This window comes from Gigantopelta aegis, chromosome 4 (genome assembly GCF_016097555.1).
Source record: "Gigantopelta aegis isolate Gae_Host chromosome 4, Gae_host_genome, whole genome shotgun sequence".
NCBI lineage: Eukaryota > Metazoa > Mollusca > Gastropoda > Neomphalida > Peltospiridae > Gigantopelta > Gigantopelta aegis.
The window spans coordinates 13,297,356-13,317,089 of NC_054702.1; the positions used below are offsets into that span (position 1 = coordinate 13,297,356).

The window sequence follows — 19,734 nt, forward strand, 5'->3', positions numbered from 1 at the left end:
TGGGCCCATTGGGTTATTTCTCGTTCCAGCCAGTGCACCACGATGGGCATATCAAAGGCCGTGGTATGTATTACCCTGTCTGTGGGATGGTGCATATAAAAAGATCCCTTGCTGGAAATCGACAAGAGTAGCCCATGAAGTGGCGATAGCAAGTTTCCTCTCCCAATATCTGTGTGGTCCTTAACCATATGTCTGACGCCATATAACCGTCAATAAAATGTGTTGAGTGCGTCGTTACATAAAACATGTCCTTCCCCTTTGTTGCTCTGGTTTTGATATATGGTGTCATACTATGTTAAAACTAGTTACCTAGGCATATACACAAACGAGTGACTGTTCACAAACTTCATAACGTTATCAGTCTCACTGAACAATGCATTTATTGCAACATAATCATTCAAGGGTACATTGAGACCAGGCAGACATGTTCATATGTTTTTGTCTCATGTAAAGGAAATGAAAAAAAAAATAACGACGCCTCAGCGCATTTATAAGTACATCTATATGGTTTCTTAACTTAACATAAATTTGACACTTGCGTTGGAGAGAAAGAGAGGCAGACAGACAGAGACGGAGAGACAGACAGACAGACAGAGAGGAAGAAAAAAAGGGGAGACAGTGACCGAGTGAGAAAAACAGAATGGTAAATAGAGAGACAGAGTGAGAGAGAGAGAGACAGAGTGAGAGAGAGAGAGTCAGTGACAGATAGCAAAAATCAGCCTACCCCCACCCTACATAAGCGTACAAGACGGGAGGGACAGGGGGAGAACTGTCTCCATAGGGCTTTGCTCGCCTGTTTGGTAGTAATGCTAATATGAATAAATGTTGTTATCCAGATTCGGACATTTTCGTTTAATTCGGGCAAAAACAAGTCTGCCCCCTCCCCCCTCCCCTCCCCCTCCCAATAGGAGCCTGTGCGCCTATTACGGTCTGCGTGCGTGCGTGTCTATTTGCGTGTGTGTGTATGTGTGTGATATCGCTAGCACATGTTTCCAGGTGGCATTGTACCAAAGCAGGAAGTTCGGTTTCAAAGTTCGAGGTGAAATATTTACGGAGTATAAGCAGGTGCAGCTTAAAGTTTGTTTTGTTTAACGACACCACTGGAGCAGACTGATTTATTAATTATCGGCTATTGGATATCAAATATTTGGTAATTTTGACATTTAGTCCTAGAGAGAAACCCCGCTACATTATTCCATTAGTAGCCATGAATCTTTTATATGCACCATTCCACAACCAGGATAGCACATACCACGGCCTTTGATATACCAGTCGTGGTGCAATGGCTGGAACAAGAAATAGCCCAATGGGCCCACCGACGGCAGGTGCGGCTCATGTGTTCAAATACTATTTTTCATTGCCAATAAATAGATAAATAAATAAATAAATAAATACACATTTATTTATTTAGTATATATTTGTTATGCAGTATACACTAGAGGTTAAATCTAGTTCGGGGTACCCAGATAATGGCACTGCGATTTTCAGCAAAGGTAAGGGTTGATAATAAAAATGTTAAAAATCATCAAATTACTTAAATGGTATGTGCCACCCCATTTTCTTGCAGGTAGGTTAAATGTGAGGTGCCAAATTTGTTTTTGGTGTGTTTGATATGCTGTTTATATCAGTTTTATTAGTAAATGTTAACATTATCGGCAATAGGAATTGATTTGGTACATAGGAGGGGCAGTGTAAAGTGCACAGGGGAGATAACTATATATTTCTACGTTGTCATGTGTAGTAAAGGGAATGAACTCTAAGTTATAACGATAACAACCTCTACTGTTGTAATGTGTTCAATGTTCGTGTTACGAACGTTGTCTAAAGGTATAATACCGCATATATATATGCTGACGACAGTGAATAAGATAACGTGTATTTCTACCACTGTTCACTGAGCAGCTGTTGTTTCCTGTTAATTGTGTTTTGCCGCTAATCGACTGTCAGCAGTGGAAATTGACCAACTTGAGAATTTGGTCTTGGTTCAAAGGTCACTCCGAAGTCTTAGATTTAAAGCTGCGGCGTCGAGTATTACTTTACGTTTTTATTATTGTTTATCCATTTAGAATAGATCATGCACATAAATGCTTTTAATCTTAGGGGCGTGACGTAGCCCCTTGATAAAGCGCTCGCCTGGTGCGCGGTTGGCCTAGGATCGATCCCTGTCGGTCAGCCCATTGTGTTAAAGGCCTATTTCTTTCCAGGCAGTGCACCACGACTGGTATATCAAAGGCCCTGTCAGTGTGCTAGTGTATATAAAAGATCTCTTGCTACTAATGGAAAAATGTAGTGGGTTTCTTCGCTAAGAAGGGCCAGGATGTTGGCCCAGTGGTAAAGCATTCACTTGATGCGTGGTCGGTCTGGGATCGATCCCCATCGGTGGGCCCATTGGGCTATTTCTCATTCCAGCCAGTGCACCATGGCTGGTATATCAAAGGATGTGGTATGTGTTATCCTGTCTGTGGGATGGTGCATATAAAAGATCCCTTGCTGCTAATTGAAAAGAGTAGCCCATGAAGTGGCAACAGCAGGTTTCCTCTCTCAATATCTGTGTGGTCCTTAACCATATATCTGATGCAATATAACCATAAATAAAATGTGTTGAGTGTGTCGTTAAATAAAATATTTCTTTCCTTCCTCGCTAAGACCATACATAAAAATTACCAAATGTTTGACATCCAATAGCCAATGATTAATAAATCAATGTACACTAGTGGTGTTGTTAAACAAAACAAACTTTATAAATGTTCTTACTGTTGCATGCCATTATTTCTTATCATTTTTGAGGTGGGATCTAGCTCCGTCGGTAAAGCACTCTACTGAGATGCTTGTGTCATAGGATCAAACCACCTCAGTTGACCCATTTTCTGATTGGTTTTTTCCCCATCCCAACCAGTGCCCATCAACTGGTAAATCAAATGTGGTCTGTGTTGTCCTGTCCATGGGAAAGTGCATATTAAAAAAAACCTTGCTGCTAATAAAAAAATGAAGCAGGTTTCCTATAAAACTACTAGTAGTATGTTTGCATGAATAAACTTTCTGTAATAGTGAAATTTGCAAGTTTTAATTTCTTTACGTCTACAGGTCACAACGTAACCAATAAATTTTTTACTTTGCATAAATGTAATTTTGTGTACCCCACACGCGAATAGAATGGCGGTTCACGTGAAATATTGTGCCCTGTACATGTTTTTTGTAAAAAGTTTGTTGTTGCTTGTGTGAAAGCAAAAGTAGGAATAAATCTTCTATCTGTTAGTAGAAATACAGCTTACAATAAATAGATTTCAACTGTATACATGTAGCTTATAGTTCATTTTATTATAAAGTAACCTTTAATAATTCTCCATTTTAAAACTGAGAAGTGGGGTGCTATTACACTTGTTTGGATTACAAAATATAAAAAATATGAATGTAGTTATTGATAACCACTGATAGAAATCATATGCATATATGTGTATTATTGATAACCACTGATAGAAATCATATGCATATATATATGTATTATTGATAACCACTGATAGAAATCATATGCATATATATATGTATTATTGATAACCACTGATAGAAACCATATGTATATATATATATATGTATTATTGAGCATTAAATTAGTAAAAGGTGTAGTACATTGAAACCTCTCAAGACCGGATTCTTTACAGAGTCCCTTTTTGAAAAGCAGGACAGAACTTAACCTCTCTAAACCTTTGAAAACCAGACATTTTTCTTGGTCCCAATGGTGTCCGGTTTGGAGGGGTTTCACTGTAGCAATATTTACATTTTGACTCGTTTTACATTCACTTGAATTTGTTGCCAGACCAAATGAGTTTTACTTTTAAGAATAAATTATTTTCACTGTCCTTTATTTTGTGTAGGTTGTGTACTGAGGTCGGGTTACAACATAATCCGTACGATGTGCAGCGCTGAAACACCCAAATTTGAAACTCTCCAGTTGACTCGCCCTAGAGAGTTTGTGGTGCAAGTTGAGTTAAGTCGACCAGAGAAGAGGAATGCTATGAATACAGCTTTCTGGAGGTACAGACATGTATCAGTATATACATATACATTGTAGCATGAATAAGCTTTCTGGAGGTACAGACATGTATCAGTATATACATATACATTGTAGCATTAATAAGCTTTCTGGAGGTACAGACATGTAATAGTATATACATTGTAGCATTAATAAGTTTTCTGGAGGTACAGACATGTATCAGTATATACATAAACACTGTAGCATGAATATGCTTTCTGGAGGTACAGACATGTATCAGTATATACATATATATACATTGTAGCATGAATATGCTTTCTGGAGGTACATCAGGGAATATTTTGTTTTCAAAATTTTAATTAACAACAGATGTTAATTGATTCATTAATTAGCAACTACTATATGTAAACCATTTAGGATTTTGTAACAATCTCTGCATAGCGAATCGTGATGCAATGTTACCTATACTATTAGTTACGCGGTTTTTGCCAGGGCGTACGGGATTGTACGCTCCTTCAAATTCTGTATTTCCTGAGGCGAAGCCAAAGGAAATACAGAATTTGAAGGGGCGTACAATCCCGTACGCCCTGGCAAAAACCGTGTAATGAATTTATTACCTTTTAGATCTTTTTCAAACATTTTGAACAAATCACACAAAGATTTATAAGGTTTAAAATATTTTTATAAGATAAAATTTCAAATTTCTGTATGATTTCCGAATCGTTTAGCCATTGTAGCGAGCTGTCAAACGCAGACGATTTGTAAACAAAGGGGGGCAACTCTTATCACCTTAATGACATGGGTGTTGTCAATTTATAAATAAAAATTATTACACGGAAAACTACCAAACAACTGATTACACTCGGGCACATAGATATTTATCAAACTATACTTACCCGTATAACATTCCAAAGAATGCATGTCATGCGTTTTTCAAAGAAATAGTTTTGTTATAGTTCGGTCGCCTACACAGTGATAGTTCCCGCCATTAAATTTACAATGCAGTAGCACGAGTATGCGAAAATCAACGATTTTCTATATTTTTTGGTTATAACATGTTCAAGAAAGTATGTATTTAAAAATAATAAAGTAATAAAAAAACACTTACCATAAATCGCAATCTCTTTCAAACAGAATTCAATACGTATTTCCTAGTTTAAGAGCTGAGGCGCGAGAGTGAAAAAACAAAACGATAACAATTCTGCCGAACTTACAAAGCGGAAGTCACGTGACAGTTTCGTACACCCTGGCAAATTTTGTATTGGTGCCCAAATTCTGTATTGACCCGGAAAATGACACGGTGTACCTATGGTATGGATTAGCTATTGACCAATCAAAACGCATGAAATTTATCTAAAAGGTAATAAATACATGTATACAAGGTATAAACTACCCATAACTATGATTCACGGCTGTATTCCATGTTGTTGTATTTTGTAGGGAGATGGTGGAGTGTTTTAACTACCTCAGTGATGACACAGACTGTCGAGTGGTTGTGGTCTCTGCGGCAGGCAAAATGTTCACAGCAGGTATTATAAATCATCAAGTGGTATCGTTAAACAATACCATTTTTTTGTTTTATATTATAAATCATAAAATATTAGCAATCTTAAAGTGACAGATGCTGGTTTTTAAACACTAAGGAATATTTTTCATTATTAGAGCCATTTTTGACAACTGAAATAAGTCATTACTAAGATTTTATTGTTTAGATTATCCATTTCCGTACATCCAAAGTTTTTCTGTTCATCCTGATGTTTTTAATATCGCAAAATGCATTTGTTTTTTTGTTTTTTTGTGGGTTTTTTCAATGTGTCGGACAAGAAATGGTTATGGAGTCGAGTTCTAGTCTGTTTATTACGGGTATTTCACCATGTGAACATCACAAACTCTTATTTCACTCTGCTGTAACTTTATAGAGATGTGTTACAGGTTTGTAGATTTATAACTAAACTTAGCATCCATTTCTACAGGTTAAAACTATGGCACTGTTACGCATGTCAATACAATACAAGTGTGCTAGGATTAAGAAACTCACCGGTTACGCAAATACAGTTAATGTAACCCAACAATCGGTTACAATGGTAAAAATAATGTGAATGTTTTAAATATTTTCCCAGAGGCTAGTATATGTAGGTTCACTTATTAAGTTGACCTTTCTATTAGGTATTGACCTCACGGATCTCGATGGTCTTGTTGGAACGCTGCAGTCTAAAATGGATGTGGGACGGAAAGCGTTTGTTGCAAAGAAGACTATCAAAGCGTATCAAGAAACATTCTCGGTTATTGAGAAAGTATGTATTATAATTTATAATGAAATATTTGTTGAATAACTTGTTTTATAAATTTCAGCTCCAGATGGGTTTTGAAAACATAGAAGCTAACAATTTTAGTAAATGCAAAATGAAGAAACTTTGAAAAAATGAAGGTTGCCAAATAAAACCTCTTTAAAAAAAAAAAAAAAAAAAAATGTGTTTTAGATTGGAGTGAGGTAATACTGATTTAATGTGGTTCTTCTTGAATATCATTATCAGATTCATAGTTGTTGATAACTAGATTCATATTTTTATAGTGAATGTACATTGTATTAATTTTCATGACCCAGTTCAATGTATGTATTATTTCAGTGTCCAAAGCCTGTTATTGCAGCTATCCACAATGCATGTATTGGAGGTGGGATTGATATGACGTCAGCCTGTGACATTCGGTACTGTTCACAAGATGCCTGGTTCCAAATCAAGGTGAAGCATTAATATTCTGTGTTGTTGTTTTTTAATATCTATAACATAATACACAAGGCCGTTTAACAATTTCCAACACTTCTGATCTCTTCTCTTCTTTTGATATGCACTGCCAACAGCCTTCTTTGTACTTACCCATTGCCAACACTTCTGATCTTTTCTCGTTTTGATATGCACTGCCAACAGCCTTCTTTGTACTTATCCAATTTCCAACGCTTCTGATCTCTTCTCTTCTTTTGATATGCACTGCCAACAGCCTTCTTTGTACTTACCCATTTCCAACACTTGTGATCTTTTCTCATTTTGATATGCACTGCCAACAGCCTTCTTTGTACTTACCCAATTTCCATTGCTTCTGATCTCTTCACTTCTTTTGATATGCACTGCCAACAGCCTTCTTTGTACTTACCCAGTTTCCAACACTTCAGATCTCTTCTCTTCTTTTGATATGTTACTAAACACAGACTTGGCTGTGTACACACCAGTCGTGTATATAGCCTCAGCTAATGAGGGCCAGCTATCTACAAGACATTCATATTTTGGGGCGGAAGGCCAGTATACGGCCACCAAACCTTATCTAAACCTTCCCGTGCTAAGCATGGTTTACATCAAGTATATACATGTATATGGGTTTTTCTTATTTGAATATTTTTCTTCATAACCATACAGTAGTACAGTGATACCAGACAATTTTCCCTCCCTGTTCTTACAATTAAGATGTACATATATATAGAAAGCAATGGCATTGGAGACCCACTTGTATTTAATAGTGTTGTAATGTCTGTATAAAACACACAGATGTGATGTGGGCTGAATGTCGGTTCATTTTCAGTTCATATTCAGTTCATTTCAGTTTAGGTGGCAGGATTTAGCTCAGTGGCTTGAGTGCTCGCCTGAGTGGAGTGAACTTCAGCGAGCTCTGACAATTGATTTTCTTGAGACTCGTGTCATAAAGACCATCTACAAAAGGACGAGTGCCAGAAATATTTTCTAGTTCAATGATTCTTATAATTTTACTATAATTATTATTAAATTCACTGCATTTTATTTTTGTACCATGAAGTCACTCCTTCTCTCAGCTGATATATATTACATCTCTAAAAGGAATGCATGCAGTGTTACATATTATGTGACGTCAGGTACTGTCTTTGCTTAGAGAATGAGTAATCAACAGGTAGGAAAGGGTTTCTACCTCCTAAGCTACTAGACTAATTGCCCAATGAAAAGGGTGCATTACCGTCTAAGGGATGTGCTAGATTTTGTTTCTAGCAGTGCTTTCTGACACCTTTCTACTGGCTGATTGAACTAGAAAACTATTTCTTTCCTGACAGACTGACTGACTGACTGACTGACTAACAGTACCAGGTCACATGCTGTTTATTCATGCTTTGTCATGTCTTAACACAGGAAATAGACGTGGGTCTGGCTGCTGATGTCGGCACATTGCAGCGATTCCCAAAGATTGTTGGTAACGACAGCCTCACACGCGAACTTGCGTACACTGCCAGGAAATTTTATGCAGATGAGGCTAAACAGATGGGATTTATAAGGTTGGTGGAACAGATCAAGTGAATAAACAGGTCAGATTTATAAGGTTGGTGGAACAGAACAAGTGAATAAACAGATCAGATTTATAAGGTAGGTGGATTGGGATTGGGAACTCTTTTTACGTGCCTATATCCAATGAAGGTTCAGGCACACCCACCCTGGACTTAGCTTCTGACATAGCTATGCAGTGACCAATTCCGGGACAGGAGGGAAAAGTAGGTGGAGCAAGGGCTGGCTAAACAGATGGGATTTATAAGGTTGGTGGAACAGAGGGTGTGAGTAAACAGATCGGATTTATAAGGTTGGTGGAACAAAGAGTGGGTAAACAGATCAGATTTATAAGGTTGGTGGAACAGAGGGTGTGAGTAAACATCAGATTTATATGGTTGGTGGAACACTGTGTGAGTAAACAGATAAAATTTATAAGGTTGGTGGAACAGAGGGTGTAAGTAAACATCAGATTTATAAGGTTCGTGGAACAAAGGGTGTGAGTTAATAGATCAGATTTATACGGTTGGTGGAACAAAGGGTGTGAGTAAACATTAGATTTATAAGGTTGGAACAAAGGGCAGACCTGTCAACCCTCCCGGATTCTGCAGGAGTCTCCCGGTATTTGATCATATCTCCTGTCGCCAGTGCGGGAGGACAATTTCTCCTTTTAAATGACATTTTTGTAAGCATAAAAAAAATCGATCCTCATTTGTCAAAATAACATAAGGGAAGTAACTCTGCCTTTTTTTCTCATTCGGAAAATGTCGACTACTTTCGGTTTCTGAAAATGTAACAAACCAAATTGTCCCGACTGTTTAACCTTTGCCGAAGTGAGAATTGTGGGATAGCCTATTTATATTGTTCAAAAAGCACATGGAGTTTATAAAATGACGTGTTATTATAATGTTTGTTGTCATCGTAATGACTACGAAGGTGTTACCGCTAATTCAGCAGGCTGTGTATTGACATTCAGTGTTGCCATATATAAAATTATCCAATTTAGTTCTAATAACACCTCTGAATTGTAAAATATCTTCCCACTGGATTACATAATGCAACTATGACGAATCTGAACTGCCAGACTCCCGAGTTGACAGCGATACACACGATCGTGACGATGCATGTTAAAATCACATGTCACAGCAAGACAACGAAAAGACCAATTAACTGTATAAACATACTTGTGTCAGTTAATTTTGTATGTTTGTGCAGTAAAATGTTAGTTATAAGGGTACACTTCAAGAAATTATTTTTGTACAATTAAAAAATGTTGTGTTTGACATTGACATAAAGTTACTCACGGAAAAGGGTATAATTCTGGTATATTTCACACGAGTGACGATGTCCGTAATGAGGTTTTACAATGTTTATTGCATCATTATAATGTTTTTAAATAAGTACCACGCCACCGTTCCTCATTATAGTAAAAATTTAATATTAATTAATACAATTTATATAAACTTGTCTTTGGTAGCCTACCACAAATGATAATGTAACGCAACCTGTAAGGCTTAAGTGTAATACCGTAAATGTACTAATTAATTTTTTTATTTCTTGTTCATATTCTTGACATTTTGGGATAACATATTTTTTTTTTTTTTTAATGCCAAGATCTAAGGTTAACAAGTATATATGACATTATATAGTATTCATATAACTTATTGTAATACTGTTTTTTTTTAAATCATGCGATTTTGGGTTAAATTGTGTGAATTTAAAAAATCTCCTGCTTTTTAACAAAATCTCCTGCTTTTTAACAAAATCTCCTGCTTTTTCAACACACACCTCCTGCTTTCTCTTGACTAAAGGTTGATAGGTCTGACAAAGGGTGTGAGTAAGCATCAGATTTATAAGGTTGGTGGAACAGAAGGTGTGAGTAATCAAATGGAATTTATAAAGTAAGCGGAATAAGGGGGTGGTTAAACCAGTTGGATGTGTGAGGTAGGTGGAGTAGAGGATGGGCTGAACAGGTTTCATATATAAGGAAGGTTGTGGCTAGACAGATTGGATTTTAAGTCGGGGTATCTTATAATGTATGACTAATCACATTGGGTTTACAAAGTAGAGAGAACAAAAGATATACCATTTGTTAGCTCGACTGCCCTCTATCCCTGCCAGGGGCAGGACGTACCCCAGTGGTAAGGCACTCGCTCGATGCGCAGTCGGCTTGGGATCGATCCCCAACGGTGGGCCTATTGGGCAATTTCTCGTTCCAACCAGTGCACCACGACTGGTATATCAGAGGCCGTGCTATGTACTACCCTGTCTGTGGGATGGTGCATATAAAAGATCCCTTGATGCTAATTCTAAGGTGTAACCCATGAAGTGGAGACAGCGGGTTTCCTCTCTCAATATCTGTGTGGTCCTTAACCTAATGTCTGATGCCATATAACCGTAAATAAAATGTGTTGGAGTGCATCGTTAAATAAAACATTTCTTTCTTTCTTTCTATCTCTGTCCTCTTTATATGTTGTGATGGTGCTGGAAGTGACTCTATACAACTAAATGGTTGGCAGCTACAGAATCTAAAATACACATTTTTATCCTAAATCTGATGCCCTGTTTATATGTTGTGTCAGGGGTAGAGTACACTTGAGCTAGCCATTTGTCTAACTACCTCTTTGTTTTATATATATTTTTTTTTTTTTTTGACAGTCGTATATTCCCAGACAAAGAGACTATGGTGCAGAGTGCCCTAGATGTGGCATCACTGATAGCATCTAAAAGTCCAGTAGCCGTTCAGGGAACTAAAGTCAGTCTTGTGTTTTCCCGCGACCACAGTGTACCGGAGGGACTGGAGCACATAGTAAGTGTCATGTTATCGCTGAAGTAGCTGAACAATACACTGGTGGAAATGTTTTTTAATATTCTTAATTACAGTGGATGCCCTCAAAACCAGACCCTCAGTTAAACAGAATTCCATAAAAACTGGATTTCTTTATGTTCCGTTTTTTAAATATTGGTACCAAAAATAAGCTCTATAAACCAGATACCTCTTAACACTGAACTTTCTACTTGGTCCATTGGGTGTCTGGTTTAGTGGAGTTTCACTGTAGTAATGAAAACAATAAGGGGGTTAATTCCAGTAAACATTTCTAAAACAACAGTGTTGATAAAAAAAACTATCTAGGCTGTCTGTTCAGGGAGTTGCTTGTGTAGAGGCCTTACACCTACCCATTGAATCATTAAACTCGCTCTGGGTGAGAGCCGGTGCCGGGATGTGAACCCTGTACCTACCAGCATTAACTGACTTGACCACTACACCACAGAAGCTGGTGATAATTACTTTGTAAGTTTGTGGTTCAAGTCTTGTTATCAGTTTGTTTTCATTGACGGGACACAGAAGTCGGTGATAATTACTTTGTAGGTTTGTTTTACAAGTCTTGTTATCAGTTTGTTTTCGTTGACAGGCCATGTGGAACCAGGCAATGCTACAGAGTGAGGATCTAATGAAGGCGGCCATGGCTCAAGTGCAGAAAAAGAAGGCTACTTTTTCAAAATTGTGATGAGGACTTTATCAACAGATAATGCTTGCTATATTGTATGAATCACTGGCTCTTGTGTCGAGTTGATCAGTGGTTATTTCTCGGTGATGAATTCACAAATTGTGACGTGATCAATGAGATCAAAGTCATAAAATGACCAATGAAATACAGATCATGAAATGACCAATAAAATGACAGATCATGAAATGGCCTATGAAATGACAGATCATGAAATGATATATTATTGTGATTATGAAGTTTCAAATAAATTACAAATTTATATTCTGTGAGTGTGTCTGTGTGTGGTGTGTGTGTGTGTGTATGTGGCATATGTGTATTTGAAACATAGGATTTTGTACAGTAATAAATAACCATTTATCCAATATTTTTTGTTGTTATTTCATAATGGTTATATTTAGACTTACCGACGTCATATATACATCTTGTACGTTAAAGCGATTATGGTCTGTGGGTGCTGGAGAGGACTTAGAAGGTAAGGTTTTTCAGTACTGATATACATCCTATTTTATGCTTTTAACTTTTAGAGTCCTTATTTGTCTTCACAGGGAAGCAATTGACATATATATATGCACTCACTGGCATCGGTCAATGGTATGTAAATATGAACATGAATATTCAAACGACACTTTGCCAAGACTGGACATAGGCCAGTGGTAAAGTGCTTTCCTGATGCATGGTCGTTCTAAGATCAACCTCCATCAGTGGCCTATTGGGCTATTTCTTCTTCCAGTCATTGCACCACGACCTGTAAATCAAAGGTAGTGGCATGTGCTATCCTGTATGGGATGGTGTATATAAAAGATCCCTTGTTATTAATGGAAAAAAATCAGCGGGTTTCCTCTCTAAGACTATCTCAGAATTACCAAATGTTTAACATCCAATAGCTTGTAATAGATAAATCAATATGCTCTAGTGGTGTCGTTAAACAAAACAAACTTTAACTACATTGTGCCATAAATTAAGAAAACTACATGGCTTGATGTTTTATACATACGGGTCATTTGTCCTATTTAGGTTTATGTGTTGAACAATTTATTTTGTAGGTAAAACTATAAACTTTACATGATTCAAATTTTATTGCTGGTAGACTTCTCAAACCCTGTCAGACTGGGAATGTAAACAAATGGTAGGTGGTGTATTGGTTTTAAAAAGTGGGAAATTCTGAAATGCCCCTATTGAACTGAAAGAAAGAAAAAAATGTTTTATTTAACGACGCACTCAACACATTTTATTTACGGTTATATGGCGTCAGACATGGTTAAGGACCACACAGATTTTGAGAGGAAACCCGCCATCGCCACTACATGGGATACTCTTTCCGATTAGCAGCAAGGGATCTTTTATTTGCGCTTCCCACAGGCAGGATAGCACAAACCATGGCCTTTGTTAGTAGTAAGGAGGCCTGTTTGGAGGCATGACCTACTTTCTCGTGACCTTGGCCTTGGTATGAGTCATAGCATGACCTACTGACCTACTTTCTCGTGACCTACTGACCTAATTTCTCGTGACGTAACTGACCTACTTTCTCGTGACGTAACTGACCTACTTAGACCAGACTCGAGAGTATAAAACACAGGGTATTTCGTTAGTAACTTCATTCACTTTCTACGAACGAGAACTGAATTCATTTGACATGTCCTGTTTGACAAGTGGAAGCAATACCGATACGAGATGCAAGATAGAACTTGGAAATAACGTATACGTTGTGGCCAAACTGTGGAAGGGGGACATTGCCATTCACATCAGGAAATTTGACGACGAAAATGCCACTTTACCCACAAAGCGAGGTATTGCACTAACCCTTAAACACTGGGTCGAACTGTGTACGAGTAAGAGCCAGATAGACGACACCATTGCAATCTTAAAAGAAAGGAAAGAGGAGAAGTTGTTTCGTCATATTGGGTCCAACGTGTACGTGAGCGTGTACAGCAACATTGTTGGTGTAGACATTCGACAGTGGTGGTGGTGCGTTGACGCGATCAAGCCATCGAAGATAGGAATGTTTCTTCATCTGGACCAATGGGAGAAACTCAAAGATTGTTTCGCAGTCATGTGTGACTTTGTACCAGAGTTGAACTCGATCGTGCCCTGCGCCATGCAAGACGACCATCAAAATCAGATGGGATTCCTACAGTGTAACTTCTGCAACCCGAACGACTGCCATCAGTGGCTATAAAAAGTGGTTTGTGGTATAAACGTCATTTGTTTTACGACTGTCCTAGGGAGCAGACGTGGTTTTTTTATGATTCTAACATTTTTGTGTTTTGTTGCACTCTATCTGGAACGAAGAAAATGGCATCGGGATATTCGAGCAGTGTTAGTTGCAGCAGCAGTACCGACGAGGACGACGTCTTGGTCTGCAAATGACCAGAAAGACATACGATCAAAAGAATGGCTACCAAACAAGATAAGAAGAAGAGTACTTATTATGTGGATCAAACGGATGCTGCCTGTGACAATATGGATGAAAATGAAGATGGTGAAATCAAAGAAGCCGTGGATCAAACAGATGCCGTTCGAGAATATAAAACAGACGATGCCTGGGATGAAGAAGACTGCTGTTCGAGACGTTACCTGTTCTGCCATCATCCCGAAATGCACCACGTCTACACGCGGATGCAGACATTTGGGTGGTGGCCAATACAGTTACACCAGAAACCGAGGGAACTCGCCAAGGCGGGTTTTTATTACATGGGAGATCACGATGCCGTCGTCTGTTACTGTTGCGGGCTACGAGCCTACCAATGGCAGAGAATGGACGACCTGGTGATGGAACATTACAGACTTTCTCCGAGATGTCCCTATGTGAACAATGTGTTCAGACGCATTTGAAACACCTGTATGTTTTTGCTATGTTTTGTCATATATTTTGTGTATTTCTGCTGTTTTAGTAATAAATTTTGTGTTGTATATTGCGAATCTGTTGTTTATAAATAGCATGTCTTTATGATCTATCGGTCAGTCGAGAACCATGTCTCCATGGGAACGGTACCTGGAATCTGTTTACTACGATGTGAAACATCCTGGTAGTTATGCAGGTCCTGTTAAACTGTACCAAGCCGTTAAAGCAGAGGATAAATTTAAATTCCTCTAACGCAGATTAAGAAATGGTTGAAAGGTCAAGAGACCTATACCATGACACATCAAGTGAGGCGAAAGTTTCCGCGTAATACATATACGGTGGAAGGCTTAGACAGTCACTGGCAATCCGACCTGATGGACATGGTCAGTTTGGCTAAATATAATGATGGGGTGAAATATCTCATGGTGATAATTGACCTGTTCTCCAGATACTTGTGGGTTCTGCCGCTCAAATCGAAAACGGGCAAACACGTGACAGACGTTTTAACAGATCTATGGAAGTCAGAGTTCAGAAAACCCAAACTGTTTCAGTCTGATTCGGGGTCGGAGTACAAGAACCATATGGTCAAAGCATTATTAAAGTCACACGGTATAACGCAGTTGTTTTCGCTCAATGAAACCAAAGCCAGTTATGCAGAACGGGTCATTAAAACCATTAAAATGTGCCTGTATCGCTATATGTTAAAAAACTTTACTTACAAGTACATGGATGTGTTAGAGAAAGTCGTCCATAGTTATAATCATACCATACATAGGATGATAGGTCAAACACCCATCAGTGTAAACAAAACGAATGAAGAAGAGGTCCGTCTGTCGCAGTATTTGATCAAATCTAAAAAGAAAATCCAGAAAAAGAAGAAAAAGTTTACTTTTGACATAGCTGAAAAAGTACGAGTCAGTCATCTTCGTGGTACTTTCGATCGGGAATACCAAGAGAAATGGTTTGGGGAAATATTTACCACCGACAAAAGATACTGGTCTCAAGGTAAAGACATGTACAAATTAAAGGATTGGAGTGGTGATGCCATCGAAGGGACATTCTATGCTGCCGAACTTCAAGAGGTGACAGAGCATCCAGAACAGTTATACCGCATCCAAGACATCGTGAAAAAGAGAACTCGTAACAAGAAAAAAGAAGTGTTGGTGAAATGGCTTCACTGGCCTAAGAAGTACAATACGTGGATTCCAGAAGCAGACGTCGTTCGATATCAGATGGTATAAAAGACCTCAACACCTGTTTGACTTTCATTAGTATGGAAGAAACTGTAGAGACGCAACCTCTTTCTGGAAGTCATTCGGGTGATACTTGGACATTTTTTGGTAAACGAGTAGCCAAATCTGAAACGGTATTTTTCTCTCAGATCGTCATCATTTACGTAGTGGTGATTACGTGTATAATAAACTTATCTCTTGATCGAGGAAATTCTAACTTGTGGACAGCACTACTCAGTAGTAGCTTAGGTTATTTGCTGCCAAATCCCAAGATCAAAACCAATAAGCACCATCGATAAGTATATTACGATTCGAAGTACAGACAGCACGTCTTATTTTCCCGACAACGAACCATGGTCTTTTAGGGTTAATCTGTATGATAGGTTATATCTGGGTAAAAAGTGGGTCATAGCAACCACCGAAATCACCATTCAGAATTGGGAAGTCTCAAGGAAATCAGACTGTCGCGATGTATACGTATGTTCAAATATTTGTCACAGTTCACACGTGGGAGGAGAAAAAGAGCCCTTATTGAGATGTATTTATTTGATGGGAAATAAAAAGGAAAGGTCATTTGTGTTTCAACAGTATCATTACATACCTTTGAAACTGGAAGATGTGCAGATAATCGACATCTATATACAGGATGCCAATGGCAATCCAGCTTCATTCATCACAGAACCAGTGACGGTGACACTACACGTGAAACCACAGCCTTTTTGGTTTTGAAACATGGCCCCCAATACGTATTAAGACATTATGTTTATTTAAAACTGATGACGAACATTCACGATTAACATATGACTTTGAATTTACTGAATGATATGAATGTTGGCCTTGGTGGCGATCGTTGTTGGACAGACGTATTAACATCGGAGCAGGACAGAAACGTCGATTTTTACACCTGCCGTGATGAATAGAACTAGAAAACGTATATTGAAACAAAACACCCCTTTGTTAGCCTTCATTTTGGACGACAGTCACCTGGATCAGATGAAAGCAAAACCAAACTGTATGATCAGTGGTCACGGATCGCTGGAGATATGCAGGATCTCTATAAATAGGAATGTCTGTTAAAAACCACCATCATTTGGGATAGAACCTTCAGAGGAGCAACATGTCAGACCAGTACAAATTGTATGTTCCCAACGTAGACAAATGGACCCGTTTCTACAAATTGCAAGCAGAAGGCAAACTTCAACCTCACTTCGAAATTCAACGTGGTGGGGAAAAGTCAGATCATGTACAGTGTGGATCGATGTCTAGAACTCTACGATCCCACGTGGAAAAAAGAAAAAGAGGATCAGAACAAACCCCCGACACCCAATGTTGTCATGGTCTCCCCCACGCAGCAAGTGGTGGAACAAGCCACGGCCGAACAGAAACGTCTTCTAAAAAGTATAAAAGGGAAAGCAACAGAGCGACCAGTCAGTTCACCAAGAAAGCGCAAAGGAGACACAACGAGCAGAAGCAATCAGAAAAAGCAGAAGACAGATCGCTTTAGTAAAAAGAAGTAAGATGGCTTCCTATATGAATAAAGGTGAAGTAGAGGCCCATGCCGAAGAATTCTCTATTTTTGAACTTCCACGTACATTCACTTCTGTGGAAAAAATCTATTATGAGGACACGAGACCCACATCCCAGATCACCACAGAAAACAGTCCTGTGGAGTTTAACATTTATGGACAAGGCATCGATTACATCTACCTGAAACGCACCAAACTACACGTCAGAGCTAAAATCACCAAAGCTGACGGTAACATCTTGACAAAAGATGAAAAGGTAGGACCCGTCAATCTATGGCTCCAGAGTTTGTGGTCTCAAGTGGATCTGACACTCAATGGAAAACTTATCACCACCTCGACCAATCTGTATCCTTACAAGAGTTATCTCAAAGTGTTGCTGAATGGCACGTCCACAGCCAAGGAATCGACTCTGCAATCCCAACTGTACTACAAAAACACGACTGGTGATATAGACAGTTCAGATCCTGTAGCAGGCATTAATTCGGGACTTATTAACAGAGGTGTTTTATGTGAAACCAGTCACACCGTGGATATGGAAGGACCGCTATACGAAGACTTTTTAGACATCAAACGTTATCTCATCAATGGCGTCAATCTACAGATCAAACTGTTCCGGACCAGACCTTCCTTCTATCTGATGTCAGGAGAAGATAATCCCAATTACAAAGTGAAGATCGAAGACATATACCTCAGAGTCTGCAAAGTGCGACCCAATACGGCCATCATCACGGCCCACGCCAAGACGTTGCAGGACAAGGAAGCCAAATATCCTTTCACGAGGAGCGACATCAAAGTGGCCTCCATACCCAAGGGACAACTGAGTTTCACCTGGGATCACCTGTTTCAAAATAAATGTCCCAACAAAGTTGTGGTGTCACTGGTCTCTGCCGAAGCAGTCAATGGCAGTTATACCAAAAATCCATTCAATTTTGCCATGTACGATCTGGACACGATTGCCTTGTACGTGAATGGAGAATCACTACCAGCTCAACCTCTACACGTGGGCAGCAATCAGTACATCTCGGCCTACAACAGTCTGTTCGAAGGAAGAGAATCCATAGGACTGGACGTGTCTAGAGAGGATTTCTCTAATGGTTATGCTCTGTATCAATTCACCTTGGAACCTTACCACTTGAAGGACGGATACCTGGATCTTATAAAAAGGGGTAATCTACGACTGGACTTACAGTTTAAAAAAGCCTTACCAGAAACGGTCAACTGTTTGGTCTACTCAGAAGACAACCTTCTGCTTCAAATCGACGGAGCCAGGAACATCTTGTATGCAGAACCATGAACACTTTACAGTTGGAATGTGCTCTGAACGCCGATCCGGTCACGAGACACGTCAGAGTGTATGCTGCAGATGAACTTTCACAGTACCGACTGACTCGTTTTCCACGAGGATTCATCGTGAACACAGAACCCTCGACAATGAAAGGATGACACTGGGTGGTCATATGGTTAGACAGTGCTAACCATGGAGAATTCTTTGACAGTTTTGGGAAGCCTCCAGAATATTACCAGAGACAATTTCGAGCCTTTCTTCAGAGAAACAGTGTATGCACCTATTACAACGACAGGGTGTTTCAAGACGCCGACAGCAACTCGTGTGGACTTTTTGCTTTGTTTTGTGATGATGAAATCGAGGGGATCCTCGCTCAGAGACATTCAAAATTATTTTTGTTCAGATACTAGAGTCAACGAAACCAACGTGTATCAGTTTGCCTTAACTTATTTTAAACATTGTGTATTATAGGTTTTGCCCTTAAGGCCTCTCGATGTAACCTAATGTGTGTCCATTTTGTATATATGTGTAGTTGTCTCTACAGAGACCAAAGATTGTAATTAGAAATAAATGAAAAACACCCCCAAAATTTCGCTAGCCCACACAAGTCCCGCTCGAATCGATGGACGGTTGGGAGGTATGGCACTGCGTTCTGTTTTTACTACAACATCAACACAACATAACAACAAATACATTTTTCAAATCATTTATTTGCTCCCGTTTCAAGCCAGTGGAGATAAGGGTTAAGGAGCAGACCTCTATTCCACTTTACAATGACTTCCATTTAAATAGTTTTTTGTTCTTTTGTTGTGGTATCCCCGGTGGCTGCTTCTGTCTCTGTATGGTTGATTCCATCTTTATTGAATTATTTGGGGTCAGCATCTTGTCTGGCTTCTTTGGGTCCATTGTCTTCTTTTGCACATCAGCCAAGGGTTTGGCCACAATGGGAGGTGTTTTCCCTTTTCCATCTTGAATTTGTTCAGGTTGTGTGGCATCCATCACTTGTCCTTTTAATAGTCGTATATATTTTTCTTCAGGCACCAGAATGTTTTTTGTCACGTGTTGCATTATA

General features: G+C 38.9%; 2 protein-coding genes across 4 annotated transcripts; both read left to right on the forward strand.

Annotated features, from left to right (window-relative positions):
- Positions 1–1,743: 1,743 nt before the first annotated feature.
- LOC121371953 (delta(3,5)-Delta(2,4)-dienoyl-CoA isomerase, mitochondrial-like) lies at positions 1,744–12,139 on the forward strand. Of its 3 annotated transcripts, none has more exons than XM_041498181.1 (8): positions 1,744–1,827; positions 3,873–4,032; positions 5,432–5,520; positions 6,158–6,285; positions 6,619–6,732; positions 8,140–8,282; positions 10,927–11,077; positions 11,682–12,139. In XM_041498181.1, the coding sequence occupies exons 1-8, from the start codon at positions 1,791–1,793 to the stop codon at positions 11,775–11,777; spliced, it is 918 nt and encodes a 305-aa protein (XP_041354115.1). In that variant the 5' UTR covers positions 1,744–1,790; the 3' UTR covers positions 11,778–12,139. The 3 variants fall into 3 exon arrangements, with proteins under 3 accessions (XP_041354115.1, XP_041354117.1, XP_041354116.1); XM_041498183.1 differs by lacking the exon at positions 1,744–1,827 and adding an exon at positions 1,867–1,990; XM_041498182.1 differs by lacking the exon at positions 1,744–1,827 and adding an exon at positions 1,896–2,028.
- A 5,230-nt stretch (positions 12,140–17,369) lies between these two features.
- On the forward strand, positions 17,370–18,671 carry LOC121369692 (uncharacterized protein F54H12.2-like). The gene has a single exon (XM_041494744.1). The coding sequence runs from the start codon at positions 17,370–17,372 to the stop codon at positions 18,669–18,671; it is 1,302 nt and encodes a 433-aa protein (XP_041350678.1).
- The last annotated feature ends 1,063 nt before the right edge of the window (positions 18,672–19,734 follow it).